Genomic DNA, 22,922 nt, shown 5'->3' with positions numbered 1-22,922 from the left:
AAACAAACTAATAAAAGTTTTGTTTAAATTGTGTCTCCTTTTGTTTAGAACGTGACTTACTGTAACAGGATGTGATGAAATCAGTAACATCCCTATTTATATGGCCCATTAAACAAATGTCCTAGTGATTTAAATTTGACATCGTACACAGCTGCAAACATTTGTAAATATTTTGCAAACAATACAACCAGCAGGAAATCTAAATATTTATTGTTTAGGGACAGATTGGTGTGTCACTGTTTACATCCAGACTACCAGACTTCATTCATATATTACGTGTTTTTACTCGTGATCAAACTAACAGAACGTCTGCAGTCTGATCATTAGGTGTCTTCTCCCCATCAGACTCCATTCAAAGTCCCACCGTTTATACTCTTCCTTGTGATGCAAAAAAAAAAAATTAACATTATTTTATTAGATCAATAATACTTTTGCCTCACTTTTTACTTCTTTACTGAGCAAAAAAAGCCAGAAGCCATTCATTTTAGCACCATTTTTATCATTTCTTGTGGCGCAATAAAAATATCAACATCATAAATTTGTTACGAGGGGCCACCTCTCCACCAGGTTCCATTGATTTTTCCCCACTATCTTTCAGTGGGCTGAAGTTATTTTACGGTAAATCTCAATTTATTATATCAACACATTTCTACCTTTTATTATTACCAATCTGTGGGTCATCTCGCTACCAGACTCCATTCATATTCTCATGAGCTTTACTCATTTAGTCTTACTACTGAAAAATAATAGCCAGATGCCAGTGCGATCTCCCAATCAGACTCAATTCTCTCTGTGCCCATTTTTACTTGAACAGCGTCAGTTACAGATCAGTGATGACTAACAGAGTCAACGTCATTTCCAAACCAGACTCCATTCATTTTAACACAGTTTTTACTCTCCTAGTTTCAGTCTTTCAGCCCTGCTTCCGGTCCGGTCCGGCTTTCCGTCTGATGTCACTCCGCCGCCGGTTCGGCCTGCCCCTCCTTGTGGACTACGATGCCCTTGCTGATAAGGTCCGGAATCTCCACGGCGAGCCACGGTCCGAGTCCGAGCGCCATGAGGTGCGCGAGCCCGAACCGCGGCGCGTTCCGGGCCCAGAGCGGCGCAAAGTGTTCGGTGAGGCAGATTTTCCCGCCGCGGTACATTTTGGCGGTCTTCCCGTCCAGCTCCGGAACTGCCACCTCAGGTGCGGTGTCCGGGTACGTCACAGGGATATCGAACTCTAGCCGGAACTCGTAGCGCAGCAGCTCGTGGATGTACCAGCACGTGCCAGTCCAGCGCGTGCCGTCAGCGTTGGATTCGAGGCGGAACCAGTCGTTGTCGGCCGCCTTGTTCTGCTCCACGAAGCGGATCAGCGCCTGGTACTCCTCCTTCAGCCGCTGCGGCCACAGCGCGCGGTCTCGCGGCCCCGCGTGCGTCTTCAGCAGCGGGATCTGCGAAACGGCCTTGCGCGTGGCCTCGTCCGCCATGATGCGCAGGAGAGTTAACGGGTATGACTTTAGTTCGGTTCGGTCCGGACCCCTCAGGTGTGCTCTGAGGACTGACGTGGACTTCACCGGGAGCGGATCCGGCCAACAACTTCCGCTTCCGGGTTTTCAAAACAAAAGCCTCAGTTTGTTCCCTTTTTTTTTTTTTTTTACCTTCAAAGTTTATAACAGGCATGTGACAAACAGCAACACTGCCCACCTGAGCAGCAACAGATCCGTCACAGGTATAAATTATTATGAGTTTGTACAGCTTTACACAAAAAACTGATCTATAATCAATCGATAACTAGTGACGCCAGATGATCGAACAGAAAAATTGATTACTGTTAATGATTACCATATAGTTTAAAATACAGGCACCTGATGAGTCATGCAGGTTATTTAAGTTGAACACTGACAGTCCTGCTGGTATACATACAGGTGCCATTAGTTCGAGTAATCCCATCCTCTGGTTGGATGAGGATGTGCCGATGTTTTCCTCCTTCCATGCGAACCCCCAGGGGGACCAGCCTGAAGCTGAAAAGGAGGAGGATTTCATTTTTAACCTAAACATTAACTCTGCAGTCAGCAAGACAATCTCCATGCCTCCTCAGGCTGGCATCCTTTCCCTCAGGCAGAGAGAGTCGCACTAAGCATGTGCAGAGTTCTCCATCAAGAACCGCAAGTTCAACGATTATCCATCCATCCATCCATCTATCTTCTTCCGCTTATCTGGGGAAGGGTCACAGGGGCAGCAGCGCAAGCAGAGAAGCCCAGACCTCCCTCTCCTCAGCCACCTCCTCCAACTTCTCCGGGGGAACACCAAGGCGTTCCCAGGCCAGCCGTTAGATATAATCTCTCCAGTGTGTCTGCCCCCGGGCCTCCTCCTGGTGGGACATCCCCGGAACACCTCACCCAGGAGGCATCCTTGTCAGATGCCTGAACCATCTCAACTATCTCTTGAATGCGGAGGAGCAGCAGCGGCTCTACTCCGAGCCCCTCCCGGATGGCTGAACTTCCCACCCTATCTCTAGGGGAGAGGCCAGCCACCCTTCGGAGGAAGCCCATTTCTGCCGCTTGTGTCCGGGATCTCGTTCTTTCGGTAACTACCCACAGCTCATGAAAATAGGTGAGGGTAGGGACGTAGGTCAACTGGTAAACTGAGAGCTTTGTTTTTACGCTCAGCTCTCTCTTCACCACAACAGACCGGGGCAGCGTCCGCATCACTGCAGCTGCAGCACCAATCCGTCTGTCGATCTCCCGCTCCCTTCTCCCATCACTCGTGAACAAGACCCTGGGATACTTAAACTCCTCCACTTGGGGCAGGAACTCGTCCCTGACCCGAAGGGGGCACTCCACCCTTTTCCGGCTGAGGACCATGGCCTCAGATTTGGAGGTGCTGATTCTCATTCCCCCCCGCTTCACACTCGACTGCGAACCGTTCCAAGGCAAGCTGGAGGCCATCACCCGATGAAGCCAACAGAAGCACATCATCCAGAGGTTCAACAATTACTGTTTGTTAATGTTGATAAAGGTTGAAATCAGATATTAAAATGGCTGACCCCAGCTTAAATGATACTACTGGGAATCCTGATGTGCAGTAGCTGGAAAAGGTGTGTGGCCATCACATGCGGAGCAGAGCAGAATCCTGACCCTACCATCTAACTGAGTGCTGCACATTTCACTCTGACATCACTGTTTTTTTCTATGATTTGGGGTTGGCATGATTCAGACATGAAGCAGCAGAATGAACAGCTTCAGTGTTCCTCTGATTCACACACACACACTTTGACTGTGGTTGTGTCCAGGTTTGTGCGCTGAAGTTCACTGACACACCTTTACACAGGTAATACTGAGCTGAGGATGGAGATCTACCTGACAAGTTACAGCTGATGTCAGGTGTGTGCAGCTCTGAGGCCCCACACCTGCAGAAAAAATCTGGAATTAAAAACACTGTTTCAAAGACAGCATGCTGAGCAAATGTAAATAAAAACTAAATCCAATGATTTCTCATAAACCCTGCAAAAAAACTGCATCTCCACACTGAATCATGTTCCTAACTGTTGACATCTCATCAACTGACAACATGGCATCACGCCGCATCCTCAGACTGAAGAGGAAAGTGCTCAGGTCAAAGACTCTGTAATGGTTTCTGCAGCCACCATACTCCAGCAGACCAGAACAGGATGCTGCACCGCCCTCCCCTCCAGTAGCGGTTTTTGATACGGGCGACACAGGTGGTTGCCCGGTGCGGCATCGTGGTGGGGGCGGCATCCCGGGTATCGGCAAAAAAATTTTTTTTGCTCGTACTCATGCTGCCCCAACGTTAGCCAGCGCATATTGGGAATGGCATAGGCACCGATCGGCTTTCTATCGCCCATTTGCTGGGAGTAAGGGCGCCCTTCGTTTGCCAGGTGCGCCTACTGCTTGCGGCACAGGGAGGAGAGGGCGGGGCGGCGGGGGATTCTCTGGCTGGCTGGAGCAGCATCTAATAACCTACCCGCAAAATAAAAACAAACCAACAAACACGAAAACACCAGACATTATGATACAGACTTATAATTTGCACCGATGTTTTTTCGAAATTCTGTATGCGAAAAGTGAGCGCCAGAGCCCTCGGTGCGCCTGCTCGCTGCTGAAGTCAAAGTAAACTTTATTGTCATCTCCGCTACATACAGTCCAGTATATAGAGAGACGAGACGACAAGGCTCCAGTTACAGCAGTGCAAGTAAACAAACAATAAATATAAGAAGAGTGAGAAAATAAATATACACTTTAGGACCAGGGGTAAAGGGATCAATAACAATTTATAATTTTTTTTCAGTTTGATAATTTAAAGTCTCACATACAACCTGTCGAAAGGGGAGGGGGGCCTGCTGCTTCCAAATAGAGCACATTTCATTTATAATGTTGTAAATCCAAGACCATTATGTATTCATGATTTAAATCCTGGGTTGTGCGAAATCCCAGAAATACACCCTAGACAAAGCAAATCTGTGAACTAAGGTGTAGGTCTATTAGGTTATGTTGTGGTGATCCTCGGGTTGGGGGATTTGTGTTCATACTGGAGTGCAAAATTAAAACCAATGGAAGATGGATGAGAAAAGTTCAAAGCCATCAGGTCCTCAGTTTAGAAAAAATAGAAAAGAACAGGAGGAGAAATGAGCCAAAGATGCAGGTAAGCAGATGTGTCATTGGATAATGGCAGGTCATGTATCCTGAAACAATCAGAATCAGAATACTTTATTAATCCTTAAGGAAATTATGTGGGTTACAGTTGCTCCAAGAAGAAATGGTAAAAATAGCAACATTAACAGACTAAACTCCAAACAGTACATTATACAGATTTTACACAATTAAGAAATAGCACTAATATATGCAGATCACTCAATTATAAATATCAAGGATTAACAGAGGTGATTATAAATAAATATCAAGAAAATTGACAAGAATATTCCAGAGTAGAAAAGAACGTGTGGAAAAAGGATGTAACTATCCGGTTGTTCAGTCTGACGTCACTAGCCGTGTCTGGACCTACACTCCGCTGCAGGTCCATATATCAAACGATCACTATGGCATTACTGAGAGTAGAAAAACTGTCTAAAGTCTTTCATCTTTAATAAAATGATTAGCGTTCTGCTCTACCAGGTGTAACAATTGAGTTTAACATCCAGGCATCCATGAAAATGGAATTTATAACATTTAACGGAGTTAGACGTTAGCAGGAAGTTAGCTCGCTAGCTTCTATCTAAATACAATATAGCATGTCCTGACTGCGGGGTTTTGGAAACAAATTAAAACGTACAGCTCTGTTATCACTTCCAGCATAAATGAAGACAGAAAACTAAACAGCAGTGACGTTTGTAGGGTTACTGAAGTTGGGCTAGCTGGTGACCGCTAGCTAGGGTTGCCAACCGTCCCTTAAAAAACTGAATCGTCCCGTATTTAGAAACAAAAGTTCACGTCCCGTATTGAGCTAATAAGGGACGCACTTTATCCCGTAATACAGTGAGAATCAAAAGTAGTCTATAACTTTTAATGGAATTAACACTTTGTTTGAAAACATAATTCCCAGCCCCTCTCCTGCTTTGTGACCAATGCGCTGACAGCACACTTATGACAAGTCAGATTATCGCTTATCTCATTGGTCGAGGAAAGGTCGCTTACGGAGAAAATACCGGCCAACAGGGAAACAAACGCCGACACTGCGGTGCAAGTCTCGGACGGCACACTGTGCCTCCATAAAATGAAGGTTATAACAGAAAATCTGTCGCTCTCTCTCTCTGTCTGTCTTTCACTCACACAGACACGCACACCGCCACCATCAACTTTGCTAAATTGCTAATGAAAAACATTAATAAGGCAGCTGTGATTGAGCAACAGTGTAAATCCAACTATTTTCACGGTTGTTATGGTCGTGATAATTTTGTGATGCCACATCGAAAAGGCTCGGATGAGCTTTCCAAAGTTCTACAAGTTGTGCCTCCATCGCTTGTGTCCAGATCACACGCTGCACAGCCGTGCTGCTCCATCTTTTTCACCGACGTTTATGTGTTTGCGCTTGAGCAATGTGAGCGCCTGTGGTGACACCCTCACGAGCGATTGATGATCGGGAGCTGCTCGAGGTGTTAATCGCTTCTCGTTACCCCACGTATACTACACGATGCACGATGAAGGCCAAAATCGGGCCGATCACCAAATCGGTCGCACGACTCAAAAATCGGCTCAAAATGGGCCAAAAATCGCACAGTGTAAGCCCAGCATTAGAGCAGCAATGTTTGTTCGCTCAGAGAAAGAAAAAAAAGGCTGCAAAAGTACAGGGAGGAATGGGAAAAGGAAAACACCTGGCTGGAAAAGTGCACTATAAAGCGCACTGCACTGTGTGCTGGCGCACTTTTTTCCATAGGCATGCTTCTAATGGTGGGCACATGAAGAACACGAGGGGCGTGAAAGCTCGGGGAACCCTTAACCAATTTCTTGTCCACCAGGCATGGCAGAAGCAGATATGGTATGTAAACACTGGTTTGTTTTTTTAAACCCTCTGGTTAAGGTTAATATGGGCATGTGCAGTGAATATCAGCGCTATGTGGCCAGAAGTGTAATAATATAATTTATTTTGTGTAATAAACAACTGCAAGGATAAATGATTACAACAAATAGATGACTAATACATAAAAGTAATACATAGATTAATAATGATGATGAGTTATGATGCGTAATCATGGGAACAAGCGGGTTTACAAACAGGAGCAGCTGATTAGCATTAGAAAAGCTGAAATAATACCTCAGCTGAAGCCAATTATACTAAATGCACTATATGTGCACTGTTACAAGAATATTTTTGTTCTATTGCTTTCTATTAATTTATATAATTTTAAGTTAAGCAGGACAGAGTTCTTTTAAAGAAAGATTTACTTATATTCTCAAAAGTTAAGCATGACAGGCTTCTGTTTAAGAAAGAGACCTGTTTTACTGTGTTAATGTTGTCATTTTGAGCTAAAAATAAATGGCTAAATGATCATTTGTTTCACATATGGTCATATCACAAAGAATATGCATCTGCTTAAATCAAATTCAAGTCAAATGGTTAAAAAATAATTTCACACACAAAAAAAGAGCTACCACACTGGGAAGGGTGAAGACAACTGGGTTGCCCAGCCCTGGCCACGAGGTGTCCCTTATTTATTTTTCAGGGAGTTGGCAACCCTACCGCTAGCGACATAGCTATGTTAGCCTAATATAAACAAGCTAACTTTTTTCCACTCGATAAAAGTTAACGTGAGTGTTCTTGGTGGTCAGGAACAAATGTAATCGCATGGCAGGATGCTGTAAAAGGACCAAACTTCAGCCAGGAGAACAACTGAGATAATCCGTCCACAATACGATGTTAGTCATTCATATACTGCTGCATGGGCTGGGCTGTAGTTACATCCTAAGGTTTTAAAAACTGAGCTTAAATAAATGATTAGCGGTAATAAAAGCCGAGGGAGGTCAACAGTGATCACTGACTGTTTTAGGAGCTTTTTGAGATCAAATAGAAGAAAATACATAACATTAAACATGTTAACAACACAAAAGCCATATTAAACACAGACTACTTTAGGCCCGGAAGTAGGATTCGTCGTGTCATCACTGAACAACCGGATTGCAGTGTTTACAGTGTGTTAGATGGAGGAGTTGTACAGGGAGATGGCCACAGGGAGGAATGATTTCCTGTGTCGGTCAGTGGTGCATCATGGGTAATCTCAGTCTCTCACTGAACGTGCTTCTGTGACTAGTCGGTATGTCATGGAGTGGGTGGGAGGTGTTATCCAACATTGTCTTTATCTTGGACAACATCTACCTCTCAGACACCACCCTAACGGAGTCCAGCTCCATCCCCACAACATTATTGGCCTTGCGGATCTGTTTATTTAGTTCATTGGCATCTGTGAGCCTCAACCTGCTGCCCCAGCATGCAACAGCATAGAGGATAGCACTGGCCACAACAGAGATACAACAAGATAACATCAATTAGTAGGGATAGTGAAAACGTCTGTTTACGTTTGTTTGATGTAGCTTACTGAATCTTTTGGACTGTGTTCAGCACAATATTAATTAGTCATTGTCAATTGTTGATTTGTCCTATTCTCATTGTATGACGAATTATAATGGCTGTTTGGTAGCTGTTTGCATACTATGCATAGGGGGGGGGGCAGAGGGAGTGTTCGCCCGGGGCGCCAAACAGGCTAGGACCGCCACTGCTCCCCTCTCTGACACAGGTGTGTTCTCGGGTGTACATCAGAATCAGAAAGGGTTTTATTGCCAAATGTTGAGCAGGTTTACAACATTAGGAAATTGCTGCGGTGCTTCAGTGCAAACATACTGTCATAAATTACGCTTAAATAGACATGAAAAATAAATAAATAAATAAATAAATAAAAATAAGAATAAGAATTAAAAGTGCTAAGTAGATAGATATATACATGATATATACATGAGTGCAGGTGGTGATCAGTGCCAAACATGGAATGATGCAGTGAACACAGCGTAGGGTCATGTGTTAGTGGTGGGAACAGTCATACGGTTATTGTTCATGTGTCCAACAGCAGAGGGGAAGAAACTGTTCTTATGGGGAGCAGGTCAAACAGACTGTGTCCAGGGTGAGAAGGGTCAGCTGAGATCCGAGCTGCACGCCCCAGTGTCCTGGAGGTGTACAGGTCCTGCAGAGATGGGAGTCTGCAGCCAATCACCTTCTCAGCAGAGCGCACAACACGCTGCAGTCTCTGTTTGTCCCTGATAGTGGCTCCAGCGTACCACACGGTGATGGAGGAGGTGAGGATGGACTCGATGATTGCAGTGTAGAACTGCATCATCGTCCGTGTTGGCAGGTTGAATTTCTTCAGCTGCCTCAGGAAGTACATCCTCTGCTGGGCTTTCTTGATGACGGAGGTGATGGTGGGCTCCCACTTCAGGTCCTGGGTGATGGTGGTACCCAGGAAGCGGAATGAGTCCACAGAAGTGATGAGGGTGTCAGTCAGGATGATGGGGGGAGTGGAGCTTTGTGCTTCCTGAAGTCCACAATAATCTCCACTGTCTTCTGGGCGTTCAGCACCAGGTTGTTGTGGCTGCACCAGGACACCAAACGTTCAACCTCCCTCCTGTAGGCAGACTCATCCCATCCTAGATGAGTCCAATAACGGTGGTGTCATCTGCAAACTTGATTAGCTTGACAGACTGGTGGGTGGAGGTGCAGCAGTTGGTGTACAGGGAGAAGAGCAGGGGAGAAAGAACACAGCCCTGAGGGGAGCCGGTGCTGATGATCCGGGAGTCCGAGACATTCTTTCCCAGCCTCACATGCTGCTTCCTGTCCGTCAGGAAGTCAGTGATCCACCGGCAGATGGGATCAGGCACATTCATCTGGGAAAGCTTGGAGATGGTCTGGAAGGATGGTGTTGAAGGCAGAGCTGAAGTCCACAAACAGGATCCTGGCGTAGGTTCCTGGGGAGTCCAGATGCTGCAGGATGAAGTGTAGAGCCATGTTGATGGCGTCATCTACAGACCTGTTGGCTCTGTATGCAAACTGCAGGGGGTCCAGGAGGGGGGCCGTGAGGGTCTTGAGATAGGAGAGAACTAGGCGCTCAAATGACTTCATGACCACAGATGTCAGAGCCACGGGTCTGTAGTCATTTAGTCCAGTGATCCTAGGTTTCTTGGGGACAGGGATTATGGTAGAGGACTTGAAGCAGGCAGGCACATGACATGCCTGCAGTGAGGAGTTGAAAATGCCAGAAAACACTGGGGCCAGAGGGGGGAGAGGTGGGGGAATGAGTGTCCAAATTGTCTCTATTGTTGGGGCCGTTGGAGGTGTGAAGGCTGCCTGATGGCTCGTCAAAATGGCAGTAAAAGTCGTTAAGGGTGTTGGCCAAGAGCAAGTCATCAGTGGAGTGGGGGGTTTTAGGCTTGTAGTTGGTGATATTCCTAAAACCTTTCCACACAGAGGCCGAGTCATTCTCTGAGATCTGCTGCTGCATCTTCTCAGAGTGCTGATGTTTAGCAACGTCCACTTCTTTAGTGAACCTGTACTTGGCCTCTCTGTAGCAGTCCCTGTCTCCGCTTCTGAACGCCTTTCTCTTTTCCAGCCACAGCTTTTTGAGTTTAGGAGTAAACCAGGGTTTGTCATTGTTATAACTCACCCTGGTGCGTGATGGCACAATGCTGTCCTCACAGAAGTGGATATAGGAGGTGACAGTGTCCGTAAACTTATCCAAGCTGTTAGAAGCAGCCTTCATTGTGTCCCAGTCTGTAGACTTCAAACACGTGCGAAGCTCCTCCACAGCCTCGTTGCTCCACAGTTATTTGGTCCTCACGACAGGTTTGGAGAGCTTCAGCCTCTGTCTGTACGCGGGGATTAGGTGGATCGTGACGTGGTCAGAAAGTCCGAGTGAAGCGCGGAGCACTGCACGATAGGCCCCGCTGATCGTGCTGTAACAGTGGTCTAATGTCCTCTCCTCTCTGGTCGGGCATTTAATATACTGCTTGTATTTGGGAAGCTCATGGCTCAGATTGGCTTTGTTAAAGTCCCCAAGAGCAATGATGAGAGAGTCCGGGAATGTCCGCTCCATGTGCAGTATCTGCTCCGCGAGTGCGCACTGAGCTGCCTGCGCATCTGCGTCTGGCGGGATGTAAACAGCGGCCAGGATGAATGAAGCAAACTCCCGCGGAGAATAAAACGGTTTGCAGTGCATGCGACCTTTATGCTCTGTGATGTGGTTTCTCTCGGTTGTCTGTGTGATGTGGTCACGTTCAGGTTTGAGAAATCCCGTTCAGCCCCTCTCTGTGCCCTGTGCAGACTCAGTGCTCCGGCCCGACAGGTGGCGGTGTTCACCTGTCGGCTGGCAGCAGCAGAAGTAGAAGAAGAAGACGCTGCTGTTAGACAGTCCGCCATTTGCTGACCCTCGGATCCTCCGGTAGCTTCTTCTTCCCAACAAATCTGCTACAGCTACACCTTCACCTGAAGCGGTACCTGCGCGCGCGGCACAGCGGCGGTGATGGCGGCCGACCGGCGCGAGGACAAAGGTGAGTGAGGAGGACCTTTGTTAGCATTAGCATTAGCCACGAGCTGCCTTTGTTTGATGCCGCTCGGAGCGGATCGTTAATCGATAATAACTGTGATGATCGATGCTGCTGACGGGCGCGTGACCATTTGATGTGTCGGTGCGTTAGCAGCTCGTGTTTGATCCATCACGACGCTGATGAGCGGCTCGCTTTCACTGCATCAGACTCCGATCAGAAAACTGCTGATTTTACGGCTGAGGCCGCTTTAAGCACGCCCGAGAACAGGTGGAACCGGAACCTAGTTCGTTTTGGGCCACAGTAAGCTCTGACGTGTTCGGGGGTGAGGGGTCAATGATTTGGTCGATTTTAACGACACATCTGATCGCATAAAAGCGAACTAGGGAGACTGTTTACAGGTAAACAGGCTGGTACAGAGCTGCTGCCCTGTGATTGGCTGAGACGTGTGGCTAAATCCAGCAGTGATCAGAGGAGCGTAAACACGACGAGAGCGTTAACGAGTCAGCTTCCTCTGTTTACCTGCTAAAACACTATGGTAATTGATGTTAAATCCCTCATCTGGACAGGACCAGGCGATGTTCAGTTTCCTCTGATGCTTTTATGGGCAGCGGAGATTTTTTTAAAGCAACGTGTTCCTGAAAGCTGTGAACAAAGCTCCAGAAGTTTTTATGTTAGTGTAATATCGATGGGTCTCTCTAACATTCATGTGGAGTTAGTTATGAGTCCTTTCCGACATGATATGTTTACAAACGTACTTTTATTGGGTCAACAAGTTGTGCCCGGCTGTGCCAAGATGAACTGATTGTTGCTTGTGGGCTCCAACAGGTATGCGGTTTCTCTAGGTTTACTTGTTAACTTTCATTCTTCAGATGTGAGAAATCAAATCTGATATATCAGCAGGTGTGTCACCCAGGCTTTGGTCTATAAACACCAACACAGACAGACAATAACAGAGTCCTCCTTCTGCCTAATCAGCCAGGTGTGCGTTACCTGTCCTTCTCACACGTGTGTGTGTGTGTCTGTGGTTTCAGATGGAGAGCTGAACGTTCTGGAAGATTTACTGACTGAAGCTCCTGATCAAGATGACGAGCTGTACAACCCCGAGACAGAGCGTGACATCAGCGACAAGAAAGGTACAGACAGTACTAAAGAGAATACTAAAGACAGTACCACAGACAGCACTACAAAGAATACTACAAACGGTACTACAGAGAATACCACAGACAGTTAAAGAAGATAGACAGTATTATAGAGAGTATTCTAAAGGTACTACTGTAGCTGGTACTACAGATGTTACTATAGCCTGTTAAACATACTGACACTACTAGACAGTATCACGAACATTCCTGACCTAAGTTATTAAAAACTGTGCATGTTATTAAGCCCTCATCGCTGTCTGTCAGGTACGAAGAGGAAGAGCGAGCGTTCTGACAGCCAGGATCTAAAGAGGCTCCGCTCCTCGTCAGGCCACGGTACTTCTAGGTCATCATCCTCCAATAAGAGAGCTCCAGGGCCATCTCTGTCCTCCTCTAAAAAGGCGTCGAGCCCTCGCGGCCGGCACTCCACCACTTACCGTCATGAGTATTATGATGAACGAAAGGGGAGACGTGGGGCCCGAGAGGTGACGAGGAGCCGTGGAGGAGAGGATGCAAGACGGCGAGAGTCCCAGAGAGGCCTGGAGGGTCTGAGTCAGGTACTGCTTACACTAAAAGTATAATTTTAACGGTTTCCAGTAGGGCTGCTCGATTATGGCAAAAATGATAATCACGATTATTTTCACTGAAATTGAGATCTCGATTATTTGACGATATTTATTTAACAATAACAATGTATTGAATAATGACTTTAAAGATTGTCAAAAAATAATATAAAATAGTGTGCAAATACTGATAACAGTGCAAATGTTTGCAATATAAAAAATAAATGAAAAATGTAAACATCTATGTTTAGTGAACTTTGTAGTGTTGCTCTGTGGTGCAGCTACGACACCGCAGCAAAGTTTACACACTGTGTCTACTTGATCCACGTCTGACTCCGCGAACCCATAATGTTTCCACACCACTGAAGTTTTTTTTTACCTCTTTTCAACCAGCGGCAGTCACTCTCCTCTCCAAATAACTTCTGCTGAAATGCAGAGAGGTGCGCTCGATTTGCCACACGGAGCAGTGCGAGAGTAAAGCACGAGGGAGGGGCTAATAATCGGCTCAGTCATTGTTAATGATCGTTGAAAGCCCAGATCGTAATCGTGATTAAAATTCGATTAATTGAGCAGCCCTAGTTTCCAGCCATTCGTATTAACTTCCTGTTTGTCTTCAGAAGTTACGCCGTGATGAGCGGCGAGCAAGTCCCCCCCCCCATGAGGAGGAGAACCAATCAGAGGACGAGACAGGAGCAGAATACGGCTCAGAACAGGCATCGGGCAGCTCCTCCCCCGCTGCTTCCCATGTAGAGGAGGAAGAGGAAGATGACCAGGAGGAAGAGGAGGAAGAGGAGGAAGAAGGTATGGAAGAAGAAGAAGAGGAGGAGGAGGAGGAAGAGGAAGGAGAGAAGGAGGAGGAGGATGAGGAGGAAGAAGAAGAGTACGACCGTCGTGGTGGTGAGGGCAATGACTATGACACACGTAGCGAGGCTGGTGATTCACGCTCCGCCTCCTCTGTCAGCTTCTCTGATGATGGCGAGTCAGCACACTCAGGCTCCGCCTCCGAGGCCTCAGGTAACCATAGAGTTAGTAATGTACATTTTTCTTTTCAAGGAGAAATAAAAAACGATGACGTAATGTTTGAAATTACTGCTTTTAATTTGAAAGGTTCAGAAAAGAAGCGGGAGAAGCTGTCATCGTCGGTCCGTGCAGTTCGTAAAGGCATGGAGAGTAAGGACAATATTCCATGGTTACTTACCCGTTACTACACTTATACCTTTACTGAGTTGCAAGTAATCAGATTACAGCTATTTCCTGTGTTGTTGTAGATCCAACAAGCAAGCTGCGTTATATCCTGAGAGATGCCCGATTTTTCCTCATTAAGAGCAACAACCACGAGAATGTGTCACTGGCCAAAGCTAAGGTACACGTTGACCCCCTCGCTGTTCCCCATTGTTCCCCTTTTCAATCCATGTCACCTCCCTCATGGTTCCAACTGTCATTTTCTGTTGTCACCCCTCCTCCTTGTGTTGTTCCCCTCATTGTTCCCTCTCTTTCCCGTGTCTTCCCCAGTGTAGTTTGTGTCATTCCTTGTTGTTCCCCTCGATTTTCCCTCTGTCATCGTTCCCTGTCACCCCCTGTGTTGTTCCCCGTTTTGTTCTGATAGCTGAGGATGAATTGGTGTTTCTGGCGTTTACAGGGTGTTTGGTCGACACTGCCGGTGAACGAGAAGAAGCTCAATGCTGCCTTCCGCTCAGCTAGGAGCGTCGTTCTCATCTTCTCTGTGAGGGAAAGTGGAAAATTCCAAGGTATGAGGAAAAGAGGTTTTCAGTATCATATGTTGTTGTCTGTTCACCTTATTCACCTTATCCTCTTCTTAACTCTGATTGGTCTGTTTTGTCTTATCCTCAGGTTTCGCTCGTTTGGCGTCAGAGTCTCATCATGGTGGCTCTCCGATCCACTGGGTGCTCCCTGCTGGAATGAATGCCAAGATGCTGGGAGGAGTCTTTAAGATTGACTGGCTCTGCAGGTAAACAGCTCCATCCAGTAGGTTTATACTCTGTTTCTATTGGTTCCTGGTGAGTGTTTGACTTCTCCTAGACTGATCTCGGTCTCCGGTTCTGATTTTAAATTTTATGGACAAAATTTTATGGATGAACTGGAGGCAGAGGGTATTGGGTTGATTCTGGGCTTTGACCAACAGATCGAGGATATTGGCTTTGAAAATAACTACCTGTGAAACGTGAAATCCCTGGCTGGCTGGCTGCTGTTTGGGGTGTGTCCATGTCTTAGGTCAGCTCTTTAGCTCAGCGGTCCCCAACCCCCGGGCCAAGTCATTTGGTACCGGGCCGCGAGAGTTGAGGCTCGGGTGTGAAATGTATGGTTTTCAGGGTTTTTATCGGTTTTTAGCGTTATTTTGTTATCGTTTTTATCGCTAACTCGGTTTTCCTGGGTCTTTTCACGTGTTATGAATAAATCTCCAGGAGTCGCCACAGCAGGCTGCTCTGTGTTTTTGCGTTGGTGGATTTTGGGGCTCTGCCTCATGACGTTTGCTGAAGGTGTGAACCTCTGGAGCCACCTCTGCATAGATGTAGTTCACGTGTTGTGTGATGGTTCACCGCTGATGCCCTTGCTTGCTGGCTACTTCATTCGGTGTTGTCTTCTTTTTTATTTCCTTTTCAGGAGGGAGCTTCCTTTCATTAAGACCGCCCACCTCTCCAACCCCTGGAACGAACACAAGCCGGTGAAAATTGGACGTGACGGCCAGGTCAGCTGACTGTTCTATTACGAATCACATTTTCCTGTTCTATCACATGATGCAAATCTGTGTCTCTTTCAGGAGATCCAGCCGGACATTGGTGCTCAGCTCTGTGCCCTGTTTCCATTGGATGAGAACGTGGACATTCACCAGGTGGCTCGCCGCATTCGTCACAAACGTCGCACACCATCGGAGCCGCGGCCTCGGGGCCGACCACCACAACGTGAACCGGGAAGGTTAGCCAATCATCAAGCTCCTCCTCCCGCTTCCTGTTCTTCTTCTTCTGCTGTGACCACGGCGCCACCTGATGCTGGACGACGGAGACAGCCGCTGCCCTTAGCTGGCGGCTAGCTTTCCCGTGGCTCGCGTTGCTGGTTCTCTGGTTGTTATTTTTCCAGTCTGGAGCTTCCCGGAGCGAAGCCTCACTCTGCATCTTTGGTCGAGGTGTTAAAGTCAGGCAGGAAGTGAAGTCCTCGACAAGCGTTAAACAGCTGACGTCACAGAGGAAGTTTAACCCTTCACTTGAGTTTCATTTCCTTTGAAGTGTGAGCTGAGCAACATCTCTTTGTTTTATTTTGTAATTTTTAGCTGAATTTTGTTTTGTTTTTTTAGGTCTGTAGTCTTTACGTAGCTGAGCTGAAGTTTTGTTGTTGTTAAATTTGTCCTTTGAAGCTCTTTGTCTTCGCAGGATTTTGATACTTCAGAGGTTAAAAAGTGAAAATTTGTAGCTGGACTGAAGCTGACCCTTTCAGAATAAAAGCAGAAAGGACAAGCGTCACTGGCTGGACTGACGAAGGAGGGGGTGGGAGGGTGAGCGAGGTAGAACTAAAAAAGGAAGTAAGGGAGCATCTGAGACCCCAATGGACTGTTTCAGGTGTTTGACCGGGTTTTACAGGTTGGTCAGGAGGGGGCGGGGCCTCTGGACTGTATCCACTGAGGTGTGGTGAGTCTAAAGGGGAGGGGCCTCAGGACTGTATCCAGTAAGGTTGTGTGTTGTGGCAAGGCCTCTGGACTGTATCCAATGAGAAGTGTGGTGTGTTGGGGGCGGGGCTCCCTCTGGTTGTATGAGGTAAAGTTGCAGGTGCCTAAAAGACTGAAAAAAAAAAAATATACCCCTGGACTGAAAAAAGTGACCCCTCCCCCACATGAAAGGACAGTCATGTTCCCCTCTTCCTCCCCTCTCCTCCCACTGGCACACACACACAGGACGGCGAGCTGGTTGTCGATGTGTGTGTGTGTGTCGCTCTGATGGACGAATACAGTGAGCATAAAATTAATCGAATGGACGGAGCGACAGAAAGACGACGCAGTTTGTCATTTCTGTTTAAGGACTGTTGCTGGTCTGGAAGGGGCGGGGCAGGGCTCACGGGGCGGGGCTTTGTGTATTGATTGACAGGACTGCACCATCATCATCATCACCCCTCACCTTTTCAAAATAAGAGGGTTTATAAAAGCCTTTAACATGGACTGATGAGGAGAAAAACTGTTTTTTTTTTTTTAAAGTGTTGCCCCTCCCTCATACGCAGCAGAAGCGGTATGTTGTCCCTTTCAGAGGTTCTTCTTCATTTGTTCTTTTTTTTTATTTTTTTTATTTGTGTGTGTGTGTGTGAGAGAGAGAGAGAGAGAGAGAGAGAGAGAGAGAGAGAGAGACTTTGTCAGACTGCAGATTCTGTTTTCATCCTTCAGAGTGAAACTTTTAAAACAGGAGATTCTGTGTGGACATCAGTTGATTTAAAAATAAGCCAAAACAAATTTGGAACAGCACTGGAATAGGCCCAGAGCACAATGAGAATAGGATCGGTATATGGTTGGAACCGGATCAGAACAGGGCCTAAAAAGGACCAGAGTAGGGCAGGAACAGCACCTTAATTCAGCCAGAATGGGAATGGAACACGATCTGAACAGGGCTAGAATAGGACCAGAACAGGATTGAAACATGTTCATAATAGGACTGGAATAGGATCAGAACAGGATTTGAACAGGGTCTTTATCAGCGTCTGACTTTCTTGCGTTTAAACATCATGTTACAGACAAAGCTGTTTCCAGGCACAAATTGAAGGTGTCACCTGGTGTAAATGTCCAAATCAGTCTGTCTTTATCCTCAAAGCTTTCTGTTACTAGACCTGTGTGATATCTGATTCGTCCAGGTAAGCGTCAGGTGAAGTCACAGGTGAAGTCACAGGTGAACCACACAGAGCGGCTGATTGTGTTGCAGTTCGAGTTTGTGTGTGAAAACGGATTTGGGGGAGGGTGGGGGATTTCTTCTTGTGTTGGAGTCTGATCTGAGGAAGTATCCGGTTTGTGTGTGTGTGTGTGTGTGTGTGTGTGTGTGTGTGTGATGGAGTGTACCTGAGTGCATGTGTGTGTCTTACCTGTGGACTTGTTTATGTAGGCGTCGACCTGAAGAGTATGACCTCCACGGCAGGAAGCGACTGCGACCTGACGGTCCACCAGACTTCAGCCAGCGAGCAGGTTAATGTGCAGCTTCCATTTAAACAGCCGACTAAGACCCAGATTTTCAGGTGCAGGTGTCGAACACACCTGTTACCTGAATGTTTGCCATTCACTGTCACCTCAACCGAACTTTATGTGTCGTGCTTTTAGGGTTCATCCAGGACCTGAGGAGCCAGCCAGTGGACAGGTGAGACACACCTGGAATCGGGTTTCTTCTGTATTCCTCTTAGACCCTGAGTTGATGTAATCAGACTGATATTAGAAACTTCATCACATCTTCAAATGTCTTTGACCAGACATCCAGAACAAACGCTGCACTGTTCCTCCTGAATCTGAGTTTCAGCTGACAGCAGACTCTCCTGTACCCAGTCTTAGACCTTCCAGGTATATCCCCAGCTGTGATCCTTCTGGTTCACCTTATTACAAAGGGGATCATCACCAAAGTCTGTCAGTCCAGAGTTACTGGTGGGTATTTCAACCAAGACTGGCGCATGACGTGCAAGAACTGGGGACACATCCAGGAAGTCTTTTAGCTACTGTGATGGGCAAGTCATGCACCTGATCTTCAGACTCTGCTTCCTCTCTGGAATGGTTTGCAGAGGAATTTAGGAGATCCTCAGAGGTGTTCCTCCACCTCCAACTATACGTCCAGAGTCTAGCAAGCTCAAAAGGACTCTATTCAGCTTGATAGCTCCTCTGTTGTTCACCATATGGTTAAAGGGTTACCAGACGACAGGTACCAACCACTTTACAGCCACAACTCCATGCATCTGATCCAACTCTCCATCAGGTGGTGATCCGTTCACACCTCAGCTCCTCTCCTCACCTGAGGCCTTAGATCTGGTGATACAATTACAAAATTATGAACACCCTTAAGTTCAAACATGGTGTTCGTTATAGACGAACCAATAACAAAACACCACTCAGGTTCAGGACGAGCAGGTCATTCTTCCCAATCGTGCCAGATCGAGGTGACATTGTTGTTGCCCTTGGCAGAATTAAAGTGGAGCTCCTAGATGTTTCTTGGGGTGAGGTGCTGCTCTGTGCTCAGTCACGGAAACAACTCTAGTCCATGAAGGAACCCCTAAACATCCAGGTGCCGAACTCCAGTTCCAGAAGCTGAGCTGGCTTCTCAGCCTCACGTGCTTGCTCAGATTCCTTCCATACCACAAGTGTGACGTCCTCCATTCCTGTTGCCGGTATGGGCTGCTGGGACCAGACTGTTGAGGTCTGCCCCTGTGGTTGGCGCCCAACTACCACGGCCACGGCAGGTGGTCTATACCCAACCATCACACCCAGGCAGACCCACAGGACCGCATCCACACTAAACTCTGCCACCTGCAAGTCCCTTCATATATTGATCAGAAACTCCTCCACCATGATAAAGTGAAGATTCAAAGGATCTAAACTTTCGTCTTGAATTTAAAAAAAAAAAATAATAAAATTTGAAAGTCTGAATTTCTCATGAATCTGTTCTCTTTCCAGGCGATTTTCTGGCGTAAGACGAGACGTGTTTCTCAATGGGGTGGGTCCAAACGTTTCACTTCATTGATTACTTATCACTTCACTGATTGTTTATTGATTAGTCTGATTAGTATTGATTAGAGGTGTGGGTGAACATAAATAAAACTGTAAATGATTCAGTCTTTCCATTAAAAACAGCCCGTAATCATCACAAATACCACATGCAGATCATTTGATTTCAGACAGGAAGGGGTTTTCTTGTGTTTAGCTGTGTCCTTACCTGTGTTCACCTTTGTCCTTCTTGCTTCAGTCCTATAACGAGTATATGAGGGATTACCACCACAGTGTCGGCCCCCCGGCGCCCTGGCAGACTCTGGTATGAATAGGTTATTAATCACGTTCTGATCGATTGTTCCTGCCTGTGACGGATGATGAAAACATGCATTTTACCTGGAAGCAGGAAACTGTTTTTGTGTTTTAAGATGTTGCATGAGAATTTTCAGATTAAAAGCCTTTATTAAAGTCACTACAGACTGATCTAAGGATGATGCCACGTGTGTCATCAGGCGGGCTATCCCGGCGTGGAGCAGCCACCCCCACACCATCCACCCTACTACCACCACAGCCACCCACCGCCTCCCCCTCACCAGGCCTACCACCATCATCACCACCCACCCCTGCCACCACACGAGGCCCCGCCCCCTCGCTTCAGAGATAAGCAACGAGCACCGCAGCACCGCGCCTTCACGTCCAGCCCAGTAAGTTCACTCAGTCCAATCAGGCGTATTGATTAGTGATCAGCACAGCCTCTTACTGTTTTTTTTGTTTTTGTTCACCCTCCTCCATCATACAGCACGACTATGACATGCGAGTGGACGACTTCCTGCGGCGGACGCAGGCAGTGGTGAGCAGCCGGCGGGAGCGAGAGCGTCAGCGTGAGCGTGAGCGAGGTGGCCCGCGCCGTGACAGAGAGCGAGAGCGAGTGAGGGATAGAGACAGAGAAAGAGAAAGGGACAAGGAGAGGGGGCGGTACCGCAGGTGATCTGATGACATCACTTCTTGGCAGCCTGCACTGCTTTTTTTCTTTTTCTTTTTCTTTTTTTTCTTTTTTTTTTTTTGGCAGCCCGCACTGCTTTTTTTTTTTTTTTCTTTTTTTTCCTTTTTTTTTTGGCAGCCCGCACTGCTTTTTGACTGGTTTGCTGTTTTTGTTGAAAATTATGAATTAAAAACAAACAAACTGAGTGATGACATCATCAGTTTTATGTGAATAAAGTGAAAACTTGTACAAAGAAATATTTGGTCAAAACTTTTATTTTGGCAGCCTGTGTGTGACTCCTGGTGCAGTGCCAGATTTCCCACAATGCTCTGTGTTCATTTTTTTTTTATGTTTTGAGAGTCTGGTGATGCCCAACGTGAGGGTGGAAGCAATCTAGACCCAGTACTCAGATCTAAGATGTCATAAGATAATGGAAGAAACTTTTATTATGAACATGTTTCTGTAACAATTTCTCATTTTATTCTGAAAAGTAGTGCAGTGTTTCCTGTTAAAGCTTTCAAATTAAATGTTTTTAAGTATGAAACTCATCCCGTTTCCCTGTTTTCTTCACTTCCTGTTTGGGGAGTTAGGACGCACTAAGTGGGGCTCCCTGCACATCCACGTAACGCTTCATATTCCTGCTTCCTCCCAGGAAGAGCTGCACAGTGACTGTAGGTGACCATCATCATCATCATCATCATCTGGTCCAGTCTGTAGTCTCCATGATAGTAGTTGTGTGCATTTATGCAGTTTTAGCAGTAGTTAAGTCTCCAAGTGAAATATGAGCTGTTAGCCACAATAATTAAAGATGAATTGTTCTTCAGATGAACTAAAGTTTGGTCCGGGTGTATATTCAGGTGAGGATACCTGCCTCAGAGAGTAGTTTTGATACGTCACAGTGGGCGACCAAGGGGCAAGAACTGGAGCACCATTTTCGGGATCACCATTTTAAGATCATCCAAATTGGCTGCAGGACATGCAGCGTGTGGATAAAGCATCAAACTGAGACCTTCTTCACCTTGTGGTAGTCAACACAACCGTGTAGACTAAAGATGTTCCTGGACTAATGTCTTAGTCGACTAACCATGGAAAAAAAATTTTGACTAATCGACTGGTCTAGCACTAAGAAACACTCAGATATGAAGTTACATTTGAGAACTGTTTAATGTAAGCTGACAACAACAAAGCTGTTTTAAACCATTAATCCCATTCTTAAATAATGAACCATGATGCTTAACTGTGCAGCATCTTATTGTGCATTAGCAACATTACATGTTATACTCCAGACAGCGAGGCAGAAAAACACTTAAAATAAAATGATGTTAAATATGATATGAAAACATGTTACGACAAAAGTTAACGTGTTATTAAAATATAACAAATGAACATCCGAAAAACTGCAACTGAAGAGTGCGACGTGCATTATGAACAATGAACGCTGTTCACCCACCCACTTCTATAAAGGTTAAAATCTAAAATAAAACAGTAAATCATTTAGTTGTTTTCTTCTGCTAATCTGAAGTGCAATCTCTCCAGCATGTCCCGGGTCTACACTTGGGGGACTCCTCCCAGGAGAACCTTACCCAGGAGGCGACAGTCTTAGATGTCTCCTTGTGATGTGGAGGAGCAGTGGTTCTACTGTGAACTCCTCCCAAATGACTGAACTCCTCACCCTATCACGAAGGCACCGTCCACCTTTTGGAGAAAGCTTTCCACCACTTGTATCTGAAATTTCATTCTGATAGAGTAAACTTACATTTATGTTTTATCTGCCCAAATATGTAATGCAGAATAGAGTGTTGAGAAAAAAAAATGCCACACTTATATCACACATTCCAATGGTAGAGATTTACACAATAGAGCTTGGAAGCAGGCTGGTGCACACTGACACCACTACCCAGAAAACAACTATGTAAATAATGGAGCTAGGGAGAGCTCTCTCTCTCTTCACTTCTATAGGCCTGACCAGAGGAGGGGATGTGGTTGCCATGGTGATGTGGGAAGAGTCATCTCCTGTTACAAAGAGATGTCCAATAGGTGCAGGATATGAAATGTGAGCCAGATACTAGACTCAAGCCAGATAAGGGGACCCAATTCTAAATCCGTGGTTTCCCCCGACTTTTTAACCAATCACATTAACATGCTTACTGCTTTCGTGTGTCATCCTTTGTCTCTCTGAGCCCTGAAAGGCAGAGGTCCATGGCTCTATGTAACCATTTAACAATTAATTTTTAAAAGTCATAATTTGAGCATTTTTTTCTCTCAAGAAAATAGAACACGACAATACATCCATCTACACACCAATAAACATAAAATTTAGAAAACAAAATGTACCAGGAATTACTGCTGAGAGCACAATGAATTTGTGATTGGAAGCCAAGGCGTCAGAGGGGTTTGTAACACTACAAATAAAAATATAATTCACATGCCTCCTTTTGTCGTTCAGTGCGTGAAGTACACTGAACGGATTGTCTCGGAAAACCCCTGCAGAAAGTGAACTCATCTTTCATTGTAGCTGTTCACAGCCACACCTTTGACACAGCTTTGTGA

The 22,922-nt window shown here is 46.1% G+C and overlaps 2 protein-coding genes across 3 annotated transcripts; one reads left to right on the top strand and one right to left on the bottom strand.

The window, feature by feature from the left end:
- Positions 1-225: 225 nt before the first annotated feature.
- On the bottom strand, positions 226-1,566 carry ufc1 (ubiquitin-fold modifier conjugating enzyme 1). The gene has a single exon (XM_085357848.1). It carries the CDS (start codon positions 1,467-1,469, stop codon positions 954-956), a length of 516 nt encoding a protein of 171 aa, XP_085213974.1. The 5' UTR covers positions 1,470-1,566; the 3' UTR covers positions 226-953.
- Positions 1,567-10,864: 9,298 nt separating this feature from the next.
- On the top strand, positions 10,865-20,457 carry ythdc1 (YTH N6-methyladenosine RNA binding protein C1). Of its 2 annotated transcripts, none has more exons than XM_085359538.1 (16): positions 10,865-11,024; positions 12,053-12,154; positions 12,425-12,714; positions 13,341-13,734; positions 13,828-13,890; positions 13,989-14,083; positions 14,360-14,468; positions 14,572-14,689; positions 15,343-15,427; positions 15,500-15,654; positions 17,811-17,890; positions 18,023-18,059; positions 19,358-19,397; positions 19,647-19,712; positions 19,903-20,094; positions 20,190-20,457. In XM_085359538.1, exons 1-16 carry the CDS (start codon positions 10,997-10,999, stop codon positions 20,376-20,378), a joined length of 2,043 nt encoding a protein of 680 aa, XP_085215664.1. In that variant the 5' UTR covers positions 10,865-10,996; the 3' UTR covers positions 20,379-20,457. The 2 variants fall into 2 exon arrangements, with proteins under 2 accessions (XP_085215664.1, XP_085215663.1); XM_085359537.1 differs by having other exon boundaries at positions 13,338-13,734.
- The last annotated feature ends 2,465 nt before the right edge of the window (positions 20,458-22,922 follow it).

The sequence above is a fragment of the Diplotaxodon limnothrissa genome, linkage group LG7, assembly GCF_057381915.1.
Source record: "Diplotaxodon limnothrissa isolate DT_005_m linkage group LG7, D_limnothrissa_male_GT1.1, whole genome shotgun sequence".
Taxonomy (NCBI): Eukaryota; Metazoa; Chordata; class Actinopteri; order Cichliformes; family Cichlidae; genus Diplotaxodon; species Diplotaxodon limnothrissa.
Note: the sequence above shows the minus strand (reverse complement) of the source record. Positions and strands in the feature narration are given on the sequence as shown.